The sequence below is a fragment of the Gymnoscopelus microlampas genome, assembly GCF_963454915.1.
Source record: "Gymnoscopelus microlampas genome assembly, chromosome: 6".
In the NCBI taxonomy this organism is placed as follows: Eukaryota; Metazoa; Chordata; class Actinopteri; order Myctophiformes; family Myctophidae; genus Gymnoscopelus; species Gymnoscopelus microlampas.
The window spans coordinates 52,225,623-52,239,703 of NC_139943.1; the positions used below are offsets into that span (position 1 = coordinate 52,225,623).

Below are 14,081 nucleotides of genomic sequence, written 5' to 3' on the forward strand. Positions count from 1 at the left end.
AAAAATTGCAATTGTGTCAACCTCAAAAATCAGCATTTGTATTTAACCCATTTAGACTTGATGCTGATTATACAGATCGTCTGTCAAGTGGAAACCTCATATGTCCAAAACTGTTACTTATAAGGGTTCAAATTCAATATTAGCAAAAGTAAAAAGGGCCTTTCTGTGTGGAGTTTGCATGTTCTCCCTGTGTCCCCTCACAAAAAAAAATGCAGTAGTCCTGGTTTCTACTGCCTCCCCCTGGTCAGCCGGGGCGCCTGATGGAGGGGGAAGGAACTGGTTGGAATAACGCATTCCTTCCACACACTACGTCCAACTGAGGAAACTCCCCCCTGTCAGGTGATAAGAAGCGGCCTGCTCACTCCTCATGCATAGAAGGAAGCTCAGTTCGGAGCTCTCCCCAGGCTGGCAGAGGGAGAGTAGCGCCCAAGCTTAGGCAATTGGCACTGGGTGAAAAATTGGTTACGAAATCGTGGGATAAAAAAGAAAATAGAAAACAAAAAAGTAGCAAAAGTAGCAGATCTACAAGAGGTACTTTTGTGTGACGCGGTAGTATGATCAAGTAGGGCGTTCATTTACGAAAAAAACACAACAAGTTAGAATACGGAGATAGGAGGTTTCTCCCCGACAGCCGAAATGCCTTCTAAATCCTAACAGTTTTCTGAAAAACCTATGTTGCTATATATAAAGCTATGACCTAAAATGACACTTCCACTTTCCAGGTCTAAATGGGTTCAGACTTCACACGTGTATTCGCTTGCTATAATAGATGTGTCCTCTGTCTCCTCCTATACGTATTTGATTTTGTTTGTTCATATTTTCTGGGTTAAGCACAAGAAAAGTTGTCAGTTTGTCCAAGACAATGAGGGTTTGAAATTTTAATTAAGGACTGTTACCCATGCTGAAAATAATAAACTTTATTTATCTAAAAACACAGTTTTATCAGTCTTTGTAACACTAAAACATACAGGCGTAATTGTAAGATTATAAAGCCTGCCAACACCTAATTCCCAATTAGCCTTGTTCAGATAAGGAAATCAATCAGACACTAGAGTACTGCCAGCAAGAGATACAAATCAATACGTTTGAGGTCAGAATCAAACGCAAGACATTTCACCCTTTCTCGTAACCTTTGCGTGTGTGTATGTACGTGCAAATCCACTAAACCACAAGCCTCAGGCATAAACACAGCAAAACCTTTACTTTTCAGGAAATGGTAAATGGAACATGTGTTTCAATGGATCCAATTTGGTTGTGATTTATTCATACGCTCTTGTTAATACTTTTCATTGGTTAAATATTTATAAAACCCACTGACAGATTTAACCACTTTCAACTTGGCATCCCTATTTTGGGCATGTCATTATAGGCAGATGCCTTTCATGAATTTTCCAAATGTTTCGAGACAGCAAAAATAGCCCACAAAATCTACACGCTCACAATGTGTCACATTTGCGACGCATTGTTAGCTTGTTGATCGACTACTGGTGTGTGTGACACTGGTATGACAAAGTATACAAGAGGGCTTAAGTGGTTAAAGGATGACCAATAGGCTCTATGCATAGCAGCCACATTGGACAGAAATTGGGCCCCTTCCTTGCTTCCTTCACAGGTGCTACCAATGACACTAATGAAGGCTCTGTTCCATTTAGTGTAGCACAGTGGTTCTCAAACTTTTTAATTTCAAGGACCCCCATAACTCTGAGAGTGTAGAAATGGAACCAAATGGACCCGGGAGGGTCCATTTGGTTCCATTTGTACACTCTCAGAGTTACACCCTCTCAAGGAACCATGAGGGTCCCTGGACCACACTTGTAACTGCAGCCTGGAAACTAGACAAATCTGCCAGTGAAATAAAGTAAATAGCTCTCTGCAGACTTGGTCTTGCGATTGGAGGTCCCTGCCCCCGAAGTTGTGGTGCACCAATCAGGGCCCAGTATGCAAATATGGGGTGGGTTTATCACCAGAGGCTTTTTTTCCCCCGCCCCTTGGAAATGCATATTCCACACAGAGATTCCACACTAATATCTACACAGTGATATCAGTCTGGCCATGCCAGGCTAATGCAACTTACCTCCAGCGATGGCCGTCTTATCGCCAGAAGAAACTGTCACAGAAGTTGTGGCGATCACATATTTCACCCCTGCCAAAGAGACATGAGACAAGACATGAAACAAAATGTTACTATGACATCATGCCAAATAAAACCATTTCAGATCTGACAAAAAAAAAAGATGCTTTTGCCAATTAAATCCATCCATCCATCCATCTATGTATGACATGTGACACCAGTGGTGTAAAGTAACTAAGTACATTTACTCAAGTACTGTACTAAAGTAACATTTTGAGGTCTTTTTTACTTTACTGGAGTATTTCCCCTTTTGAGTACTTTTACTTCTACGCCTCTAAATCTCAGAGTCAAATATTGTACTTTTACTCCACTACAATTATTTGACTAGTTACTAGTTACTTTATAGACTTCATGTACATTATTATTTTATACTTTGGCTGTTTGAAAACTTGTGAAACGGGACATTCTACGTAAGGAGTACTTTTACTTTTGATACTTTAAGTATATGTTGATGGCAATACTTTTGTACTTTTACTCAAGTAAATTTTGAATACCAGACTTTTACCTGTAAAAGTATTACAGGTAAATGACTCTGAACCTTGTATGTATGCTATGCTCCTATTACCACAATGTATTTTGTGGTAATTAAATTGTATTACCATGTCTGCTAGAAGAGAAGGGACCAATCGCGGGTGGAATGGGCGACGCACACACATACCGTGTGTGTTTACAAACAGTCAAACAAGCGATTATAACAGATATAAATGTTCTGTGACCAGTTGAAAAGCGATACCGATAATGTCACTGGTTCTGAACTGTCCACAGCCCTCCTCTGAGACACAAAGTGAGTAGACAGAAATGGTGCCGTCTTATGATGAATACTGGTGAACAAAGGACCATTTATTATGAAGATAAGTTGAAAATGGGTGAAAAGGGTGACGATCTACAAGCTAGTAGATCGTTATTTTTGCTATTTTTCAAATAGGGCTGAAGTGGACACTATTTTGAAAGCCTGAATACACAAAATAATACTAAAAGCAGACATTCTAAGATCAGACTTGGCAGGAGGTATAGGCTACCTGCAGAACCAAGCCAGTCACTGGAGCGAGTTAAAAACGGACCAAGGTCCCAATGCAACATACAGTAGATGTGATATATGGCGGTAATTGGCTTTATAGATTTACAGATAACGATGACTATCGCGTCTCTCAGCCAGAGAAGACCAGCCAACCTCATCATATAGGATACAGTAATGACTGAGTATTGTAGCTCTATCACCAGTAATAAACCTTAGAGCCCAGTGCCAAATGGAGTCTAAGTGCCTGAGTGTAGGAAAGTAGCTTCAGCAATTCTCTTCGTCCAAATCAAAGGAACGCTGGTTTTATTTCTGTATTAAAGAGGCCATATTTTTTCCCATTAATTTCCCAACACAGTTCTTTGTGGTATTTAGAAAGTACATTTGTAATCGAGCCAGATGCCAAGATACAGTACTTAGTATTCTGTAACTCTTTTGATATTTGACTTGACAGTAGAGCTATGCTGATTACAGTAGGCCTAATCTATGTTCTTTGGATCTCAAAACCATGAATTTATATTTATTAACATTACGTGTCCGTTTAAGATTTCGAGAGAGTGAGAGTGTCGCAATGCATATAAGGATTGCATTAACTCAATTGCTAACTGGACACGATCAGCAATACAACAAAATAGCATCATTCCTTCTAGCGTTACAAAGGACCTAATAGGAGCATACATACATGCTGTACATACATACAAGGTTCAGAGTAAGAATAAGGACAACGAGGTTAAGTCAAAGAGCGAACCTTTGTCGTTGACGGAGTAATAGTAGAATTTGCCAGGGGGATTTTCCACTGCCAAGCGGTACCACAGCGGAAAGTGATCCACGGTGAACAGGTTGTCCTTGTCAGCAGGAGTCAGGAACTTCCTGTTATATCAAGGACAGAATCAGAACATTATTTGCCGGGTGCATTAAACGTACAGGATTTTTGTCTAGATGGCATTCGAGCTGGAGGTGAGGGAGGGGGCATTTCTGGGGCTAAGCGGGAAACACTTCCAAGGGAGTATGCCCCACAACCTATCCTTGTTGTTTTCAATGTATTTTTAGATCGTCAGGAGAGCAAATCTGAAATGTATTTTTATTAACCTGGCATGATTTTAGCTACTGCTATGTGTGTTTCATAGCGAAGAGAAACAAACAGAACAAAACAAAACAGAACCCACGTAACAAACAAAGCACAAGTAAGCAAAAAGAAGAAGCACAAAGATGACGATCAACATGGCTCTCCGTCCATGTGAAGACTTACTTGGCCACTCTTGACTCTTTACCAGTATATCTGGTTATCCTCATGAGGCCAGAACGAGTGCCAAGGAAGGCCGTCTCCAGCCCAGCTTCAACCCTGCGCACACGCACACACACACACACACACACACACGCACACACACAAAGATAACATGAGCAAATGATGACAACAAAGCAGATTAGCTCAGATAATCTAGGATACTGTCTGCATTATCTCTTCCCCAGCAGGTGAAAGCAGAGTGCTTATTTTTTTTTCTTGTAGGGTTTTTCCCCGCAGTATGTGTATGCTTTATTCTCCAGACAGGAAACCAAGGGCAGAGAGAGAGAGAGAGAGAGAGGGGAGAGACATGGCGCGATAAGATGGGAGTCAGGGTTCAAACTCAAACTCGCATAGAGCATTACTGTATATGGTCTGTGCATTAACATGGAGCCACCGGGCCACAGGCTTAGTACTGACATCATAGATTGGTCTCCGAGTGTGTGTACTGATCTACAGGCAGACACGCTTATGACTGGAACGTTGCCAGTTCAAATCCCTGGACTCTAGTCCAGGAAATCAGGGCAGGTAAAGGATAAATGAATAATACGCTCCCCTCGTTCCGTTTGCCTCCCGGCAAGGTGTTCTTGAACGAGTCACTTAACTCATTAAGACCGGGAACGCATCTGTGTCATTTTAAGATTTTAACCACTTTAACCATTATTTTATACTTTGGGCTATTCAAAAATAGCAGATATACAAGCTCATAGGGCGGCACTCACGGTAAAATCATGGAAATGTGTGCAAATCTTTGAATATATATATTTTTTAAAGCGAACGTTTTTAACTCAAATCTTTGCTTCTGGGGATTCTACAAATGTCTTCTAAATGTTGCTGTAATATCAGTGGTTCTCAAACGTTTTCATGTCAAGGGCCCCTAAAATGATTTGTATTTGGCCACGGACCGCATCTCAAAATATGTTGTTCCAGGGACCCCCAGAAGCAAACATTTGAGTAAAAAAATCACTTTAAAAATATATATATATTCAAAGATGTGCACAAAGTTTCACGATTTTTCCAAAATAGCAGATATACAAGCTCATAGCGCGGCACTCGGTGCCGCGCTATGAGCTAAGATAACGGTGGTTACACAGATGTGTTCCCGGTCTTAAAGGGTTAACCTCCAACTGCTCCAGTGGAACCGCTCGACGGTATGAAGACTGTGTCGGCGCTGGCTGGGCGAGACCCCTGATGTGAATGTGTGTTATAATAAATGCCTGATTTTTTTTTTGAACCACAGTGTTTCTGTGAAAAAGAGAGAATCTGTGTCATGTCCAGCAAAACCCTCCCTGGATGAAAGGCAAATAAAAAACAGCATGGCTTCCCTGTGCAACCTGCAGCTATGTTTAGCCAGTGTGTGGACGAAGCAGCAATGACACACTAATGTTAGCTTTAGCAGCGTGAGGTGAGCTGTGAGGTGAGCGTGAGGTGAATGCAAAGAGATGTGCTAAAGTGAGCATTCTAATATAGATATGGTTCCAGTCCTTTGATTCTCTGACTGGCTGAGTCCCGTGGTAAAATGCTCGATAAACACACACACACACACACACACACACACACACACACACACACACACACACACACACACACACACACACACACACACACACACACACACACACACACACACACACACACACACACACACACACACACACACACACACACACACACACACACACACACACACATAGGATCGCATGTATCAGTATCACTGGGCAGACGTCTTTATTTACAATATTCACTGTGCCGTTCCATGGATGTATTACTGTTCACGTTTTTCATGTGGCAAGGTAAGAGGAGCGCTCCTTTTCGTCCCGTATATGTGCAAGGTTTTACAAATCACTTTAAAACAAAATACCGCTATGTGTACCGCTCGGTAAGCTCAGTACCTTCCATTCATTTGCTCAGCAGTGTGCAAATACTGCTCAGCTCAGCTCAAAATATTGTTGTAGTGAAATTGTTATTAAAAAAACAGTTTCAATTGGTGTCTATGCAATTTCATGTCGCCATATTTGATACCGTAAAAAAAGAAAGCAAGAAAAGCAAACAGCGAAGAGGGTCGGAAGCCCGTGTCAGACTTCCTACACCTCTTATCCGTTATAGATCCATGGTAAACCAAGGCCTGTTGTAGCTTATTTCTTTATTAACTTTTTTTTAAATGTCAATTGTGAACATTTCTTCAGGTGACATCAGGTTTTCCTTTAAAGTTATTAAAGTTATATATTTCTGTACAGCACCAGACATCCTCCTCCCGCTTGCCATGCCTTAGGCAGTAGAATTGCGGGTAGTTGTCACCAGATCAAAAAAAAGATCCAAAACGAGCAGATAAAACAATCTGTCAAACTCTGCGTGTGCATGTGCGTGCATGTGTTGGCTGATTTACCTCATCATACGTGCATCGACAGCAGTTGTCACATTCCGAGTCTAATTAGTTTAACCCATTCAATCCGGGAACGCATACTGTGTCATTTTATTTTTTTAAGCTATAACCATATATACGTTGGGCTATTCAAAAATAGCAGATCTACAAGCTCGTAGCGCGGCGAGTTGAAAAATCTTGAACATTTTTGCAAATCTTTGATTTTTAAAGCAAACATTTTTAACTCAAATCTTTGCTTTTGGGGATTCTACAAATGTCTTCTAAAACAGTTTTTTTGAAAAATACTTATGTTGCTATAATATCAGTGGTTCTCAAACTTTTTCATGTCAAGGACCCCCAAAATGATATGTATTTGGCCGCAGACCCCCATCTCAAAATATTTAGTTCCAGGGACCCCCAGAAGCAAAGATTAGAGTTACAAATGTCCGCTTTAAAAAATATATATTCAAAGATTTGCACACATTTTTCACGATTAAACAAAAAAATAGCAGATTGTATACCTGCTATTTTTGAATAGCCAAAGAAATCTTAAAATGACACAAATGCATTCCCGGATTGAATGGGTTATCTCACAGTCAGGCAAGCTGTGACAGCTTAAATCACCAAGGCTATGTAAACAAGGTAAGGACATGAACCTTACTTTCTTGGTCTGGAAATTCCAGTTGGCAGATTTGTCGCTACCGGGAGGCAAACTGCGTATGGATAAATACTATCTTTGAATGATTGCGACCTTTGTAAGATAACCAGTTCAGGAAAATAAAAGAACATATCACACGTTTTCTTAAGTCTTGTTTTTCGATGTGCTATAATATAAATAGGCTATATCATTTTGTTGAGGTACAGTATCTAAATAGTACGTTTCTGTCTGGGCAGTAAGTGTGGGTTGCAGTGTCACCGAGTGTCATCTGGAGGCTGTCTATTAGCAAAAGAAGTTAATGTAGCATCATAATCATTCAAACCATTTTATCCATCTAAAGGTTGGCTATTCAAAAATAGCAGATATGTACATCTGCTATTTTTGAAAATGTGTCCCTGGCAATAAACACTTTTCAGATGGGGCCCGTGGTCAAATACTTATGGGGGTCCTTGACAGTTTGAGAACCACTGGCCTATAGGCCATCACCCAGCCAACAGTCTACTTTTGAGGGGACTAGTGTTTATATGTTTGGTGAAGCAGAGTCAGCTGAGCTGTGTGGTTCATACTGCAGCTATTGAGAGAGACAGTCACATAGACTAACATTGTAAACAAAGAATATCCATATAATATTAAATATTCAATCATTTATTGCCAAAACCAACTTAAAGTTACAACTTAAAACTTAAAAAAACATGTTTTTCTATCGATTAGTCACCCCATTCAGACTTTTTTGTTTTTGTCGCAGTCAATAATTTGATGACCAGCGGACCGGTAGGCAGCGGTTCCGGTAGGAGACACAAAGGAGACTCTTTGTGTCTCCTACCGGAACCGCCGCCAGTCATGAAATTATTGGCTTAGGAACGCGACAAAAACAAAAAAAATATCCATAAATTCAAGCCTCCATGGGGTGACTAATCGATAGAAAAAAGTCCTTTTGGGGGTGAACTATTCCTTTAGTTGATTTGGAATTTGGGTGTGCTCAGAGATAACAGGAAGTAACGCATGGCATGGGGCAAACCAATAGTTCCAAACACACGAAGCACGCGCAATACATGAACCACATGATTTCAGCCAGATCAAAGAGTGCATGTTGAAACTCTCTCTTTCAACAGGTCTGGTTCATACAGACCAAAGGGTTCTACTGCAAACGGCAGGCCTCCGTTGGAGCCATACCTTGAAAAAAAAAAACACAAATGAAAATCTCACCCGTCGCCGTCGCTGAGCATCAGAGCGTTCCAATAGGCTTCCATAGGAGCCGTTACCACAGCGTCAAACAGGATCTGTTGCAGCAGCACTTCGTCACCTATAGGTAACAAACAGGTAGACTGTTTTAGGGGAAAGGTCATGTTGATCAAAACCTTTTGTCGTTATAAAGACACTCTTGAACGTCACGTCAATTTGAATAAAACTGATGCTGCTGAGCAAGAGCAGAGTGCAGGATTTTTGTTCAAGATAGTTTTTTTCATGATTGCTTGTCACCGTCCGACGCACCTGCATCTGAACAAAGTGGATGTGCCAATATTTTCTTAACAAAGGTCATCTAAATCTACAAGCAGACAAACGCTTCGCTTCGCGGTGCGTTTGTCTGCTTGTATGTAGATCTCTGTACACACACACTCGGAGACCAATCTATATACAGTGGTTAGCACTTGAGAATGGCAGTAATACCATCTGAGTGCCTCTGTGGTGCCACAGTAGCGCCACTACTACTTGGTGGTGCCGCATTTGACACCTTTTTTTAAGGTGTAGTGTGGCTGAACGGCCACCATGTGGCACATGTGAGTCCATGAACTCTACAGTACAGTATTAGCAACAGGGGAAGGGTGAATGCATTTAAAGTTAATGTTATTTTTATTTTTTGTAAACATAGAAAATAAGGGAATGAGTCCTTAGGATGAATTGAAAGTAGCAATTATTTCTTTAAACACAACTGTGTTTCATGGTGGAAGAAGTGCACAGACATTTTACTTAAGTAAAAGTAGCAATACCACAATATAAAAATACTCTATTTTATATTTACTTATTTTTAAATATACTTACCAAAAGCTAATGTTCTACAATGTTTGAAAGTAGCCGATCTAGCTTGTAGATCGGCTATTTTCAAATGGCTGTGGTATAACATAGGGCTAAAGTGGTTAATATGTATGTTTTATTATATAACAATGTATATCTGCAGAGTAACTAAAGTTTTCAAATAATTGTAGTAGTGGAGTAAAAGTACACTATTTGTCTTTGCAGGCGTTGTGGAGTAGAAGTGAAAGTGCACTAATACTCCAGTACAGTAAAAAGAAAACACTTCATCATTTTCCCCAAGATTCTATGGAACCCAAGCGGGATTTGTACCCCGTCCTCTCACCTTTGGGACACATCTGACTAACCGCTATACTATCAGTTCGATTGACAAAATGGCTGTATGTGATGAAAAGAACTACACACAGAATGGGGCATCTAACTTCCAGCTGAACCAGTGCTATGTTACTTGAGTAAAAGTACAAAGGTATTGGCATCAAAATATACTTAAAGTACCAAAAGCTAATGTTCTACAATGTTTGAAAGTAGCCGATCTAGCTTGTAGATCGGCTATTTTCAAATGGCTGTGGCATAAAATAGGGCTAAAGTGGTTAATATGTTTGTTGAGAAACATCTTCTGTTTCTTTAAACACAACTGTGTTTCATGGTGGAAGAAGTACACAGACATTTTACCTAAGTAAAAGTAGCAATACCACAATATAAAAATACTCTATTACAACTAAAAGGCCTGTGTTCAAAATGTTACTTAGCCTAAGTAGCCTAACTAGTAACTAAAGTTTTCAAATAATTGTAGTGGAGTAAAAGTACAATATTTGCCTCTGCAGATGTAGTGGAGTAGAAGTAATACTACAGTAAAGTAAAAAACACCTCAACATTATTCATTAATTTCTAGGCGCCCCAACCTGGAATCAAACCCTGCTCTGCAAATTGTAAGACCAACCTCTACTCCACTACACTACTGGTTCAGTGATAAGTCTGTGGGGTCAGGACGTGTCTCGTTCTCTATGTTCTGTGCACTACTCCTTGGAAAGTCAGAGATAAAAAGCTTGCAGCTCCCAAAGCTGCTACTGTCTGAGAGCAGTAACTAGTAACTATACTGCCCTGCCAAGCCAAAGAGCAGTAACTACGTTTTTGGACACACCGACTTATTTGGGTATCCCAAAGGTCAAATTAGCCTTTGTGATGTTGGGGGATAAACAATTACCTCAAGAACAGATGTACAATTAGTGTAATATCACTAGGGATGGGTATCGTTAGGATTTTTACGAGTCCGGTTCCGGTTCCGGTTCTGCTTATCGGATCCGGTTCCTATCGGTTCCATATTTCGGTTCCAAAATGGTAAAAAAATAAGAGGTCAAATGTTTATTTAATAGAGATGCACCGAATGGAAAATTCTTGGCCGAAACGAATACCGAATACAGGAAACACTTGGCCGAAAACCGAATAGCCGGAAATTATGAATTAAAAAAATATATATATACATTTTTTTTAAAGTTTTTTGTACCATTGCTGCCATGGCTGTGCCTCTGTTGTAGAGCTACATGATTATGGCAAAACTTATCATAACTATAATGGGTCCATATTGAGATCAGTTATTTAAAACATTTATTTATTGTGTAGAATTATTGATTTACTATTGTATAGTAATAAAATACAATATGCCACAAAACATTACCCTGCCATATTCAAGAAATTAAAACAAATATTGACTAGCCTAGCAAAAGGCATTATAATGTCTGCATTTGCATTATTGCACACACAGCCAAAATGCATTAATAATATTAGGTCTGCCATTCCTTCCTTTTGAAGAAGTCACTTTCAGTTTCATTTTTGAAAGACACACACACACACACACACACACACACACACACACACACACACACACACACACACACACAATCAAACAGAAGCGTTCACAGCTGGTGTTAATTATTTAGCCCTGCGCGAGTTCTTAACTAGCGCTGGTTTTCCAACTAACGTTACACCCTCTGACATGTGGATTCTAGTTTTCAAGTTGACAACAGCAAATCTTGGTTACAAAGTTTGCAGGGCAGGTTATTCCTTTCCTTACTACTTCAGTTCAGATGGTGGTGAGTGAGTGAGGGGAGGGGGGGCGATGCGGGGAGGAATGAGGCTGGGCTGAGTGCGCCCGTAGAGAAGCAGCAGTGTCTACTCTTCCATACGGAGAGACGCTACTGATCTATACTTCTCCATACATAGGTGTTTTACCGGATTTGTGATTTTTGCTCAGATTGTGCTGTTTGTGTAGGACTTCTAACGCCTTTGTTTGAACGGCTTTTAGCGCATCTAGGAACCGATATGCAGAACCGAAATTACATATTTTGTTTGGGTACCCGGTACCGACAATTTCTTTATCGGTTCCGTACCGGAACCGTATTTCGGTACCCAACCCTAAATATCACATATATGCCGATATCTCATTCGGCTGACCAGTTGAATCACTTTTAAACCCATTTTTCAGTGATTTTTGTTTTCGTAGTTACTGCACTCTGCCTTGGCAGGGCAGTATAGTAGTCAACTAAAAGCATTATAAACTACTGTCCGGCACAATTATATTGTTTTAGAATGTGAAACAGAGTTAAATGAACACAGGAGAGTATAATGTACTAACTAACTAAGGACCCCAATTTAAACAAGCCATATGGCTTTCTTATTCCTATTTAGCAGCCAGCTTCCTATTTAGTCGACCTTGGATTTGAACTGTAGGCCTACTTTCATGTGCTCTTTGTCTGCAAACTTCTAAATAAAGTATTCAATCAATCAAAAAACTTTTCATGGTTGGAAAAACAGAGAGAGAATGAGAGTTTTCATCTGAAGAATTGCTGGGATCCACAGAAAATCTCTGCTATCAGTCTGTCTGTCAACGACATGCAAATTAACTGGTTTAGCACCTTGGCCAGGGTCTTTTGTTTGTCTCTAGGCACACTTCATTGTCATCACAATGGACTTAGAGCCCAGGAGTTTGCCCTCCCCCACACACACACACAAGCACACTTTTTCAATTGCAGTTTGTTTTCATTTGATTTTAAGTGGATTTGCTAGTTTCGTTTTTAGTTTGTGAAAAGGCTTAGTTTTAGTTGAGTTTTTAAATTAGTTTCAGTGTTAATTTTAGTTGTATTATTGTAAGGGTAGTCAGGGGCAATATTCAACAAGCTCAGAATAGTGAAAATGGCAGATCTACAAGCTCACAACACGTTGCATTGCTACAACTGCTGTTGTCATCGGCTGTGTGGAGACAGAAATGAAAACTGATTCAGATTTTTTGCTTAATCATTCTGAATCAGCTTTGCTTAATCATTCATCAAAAGTTATGAAAGCTCTAATGAAGGAACGGGACTCAACTGACGTTGACAGAGAAGCATCAGAAAGATTCATCAGACTTACAAACATACCATCAGAGAGAATTTGATGCATTTGGGGTTGACCTTAAAAATGCAGTCGATGCCCAGTTAGTAGGCCTACTGAAGACAGAGAGAAAAACTCTAAAAATGTAATGAAAACAAAGTGCAATTGAAAACAAGTAGTCAAACAAAAATACAAATGTGTGCGTGTGTGAGGATAAAATCTCTGTTGATTTATCTCGAGAGGGTAGCCTAAAAATGTATGTATCCACTAGTAAAGTTACTCTGGTTTGGTAACAAAATGTAAAGTGCGTTATAAATAAAATCCATTATTATTATTATTATTACTCTCAGAAAGTATAGCAGCTTTGGGAGCTGCAAGCTTTTTATCTGACTTTCCAAGGAGTAGTGCACAGAACATAGAGAACGAGGCACGTCCTGACCCCACAGACTTATCACTGTACCAGTAGTGTAGTGGAGTAGAGAGTGGTCTTACAAGTTACAGAGCAGGGTTTGATTCCAGGTTAGGGCGCCTAGAACTTACATGTGCATAATGTTGAGGTGTTTTTTTTACTTTACTGGACTGTACTTTTACTTCTACTCCACTACATCTGCAGAGGCAAATATTGTACTTTCACTCCACTACAATTATTTGAAAGCTTTAGTTACTTTGCAGATATAAATTGTTATATCATAAAACATACATATTAACCACTTTAGCCCTATTTTATACCACAGCCATTTGAAAATAGCCGTTCTACAAGGTAGATCGGCTACTTTAAAACATTTTAGTACTTTTGGTACTTTAAGTATATTTTGATGCCAATACCGTTGTACTTTTACTCAAGTAACATTGCACTGTTACAGCTGGAAGTGTAACTACACCTGCAAAGGCAAATAGTGTACTTTTACTCCACTACTACAATTATTTGAAAACTTCAGTTACTTTGCAGATATAAATTGTTATATAATAAAACATACATATTAACCACTTTAGCCCTATTTTATGCCACAGCCATTTGAAAATAGCCGATCTACAAGCTAGATCGGCTACTTTCAAACATTGTAGAACTTTAGCTTTTGGTAAGTATATTTAAAAATAAGTAAATATAAAAATAGAGTATTTTTATATTGTGGTATTGCTACTTTTACTTAAGTAAAATGTCTGTGCACTTGTTCCACCATGAAACACAGTTGCGTTTAAATAAATAATTGCTACTTTCAAAGCCCACTGAGTGCA

General features: G+C 39.6%; 1 protein-coding gene across 1 annotated transcript in view; it reads right to left on the bottom strand.

Annotated features, from left to right (window-relative positions):
* LOC311047049 (voltage-dependent calcium channel subunit alpha-2/delta-4-like) overlaps nt 1–14,081 on the bottom strand; it is a gene marked incomplete at its 5' end in the record, with an annotated part of 127,813 nt that overhangs the window by 70,832 nt on the left and 42,900 nt on the right. The window contains 4 exons of the mRNA XM_084059632.1: nt 2,075–2,143; nt 3,895–4,016; nt 4,396–4,488; nt 8,655–8,751. Coding sequence (XP_083915758.1) covers nt 2,075–2,143; nt 3,895–4,016; nt 4,396–4,488; nt 8,655–8,751 — 381 coding nt within the window. The remainder of the gene's footprint in view (nt 1–2,074; nt 2,144–3,894; nt 4,017–4,395; nt 4,489–8,654; nt 8,752–14,081) is intronic.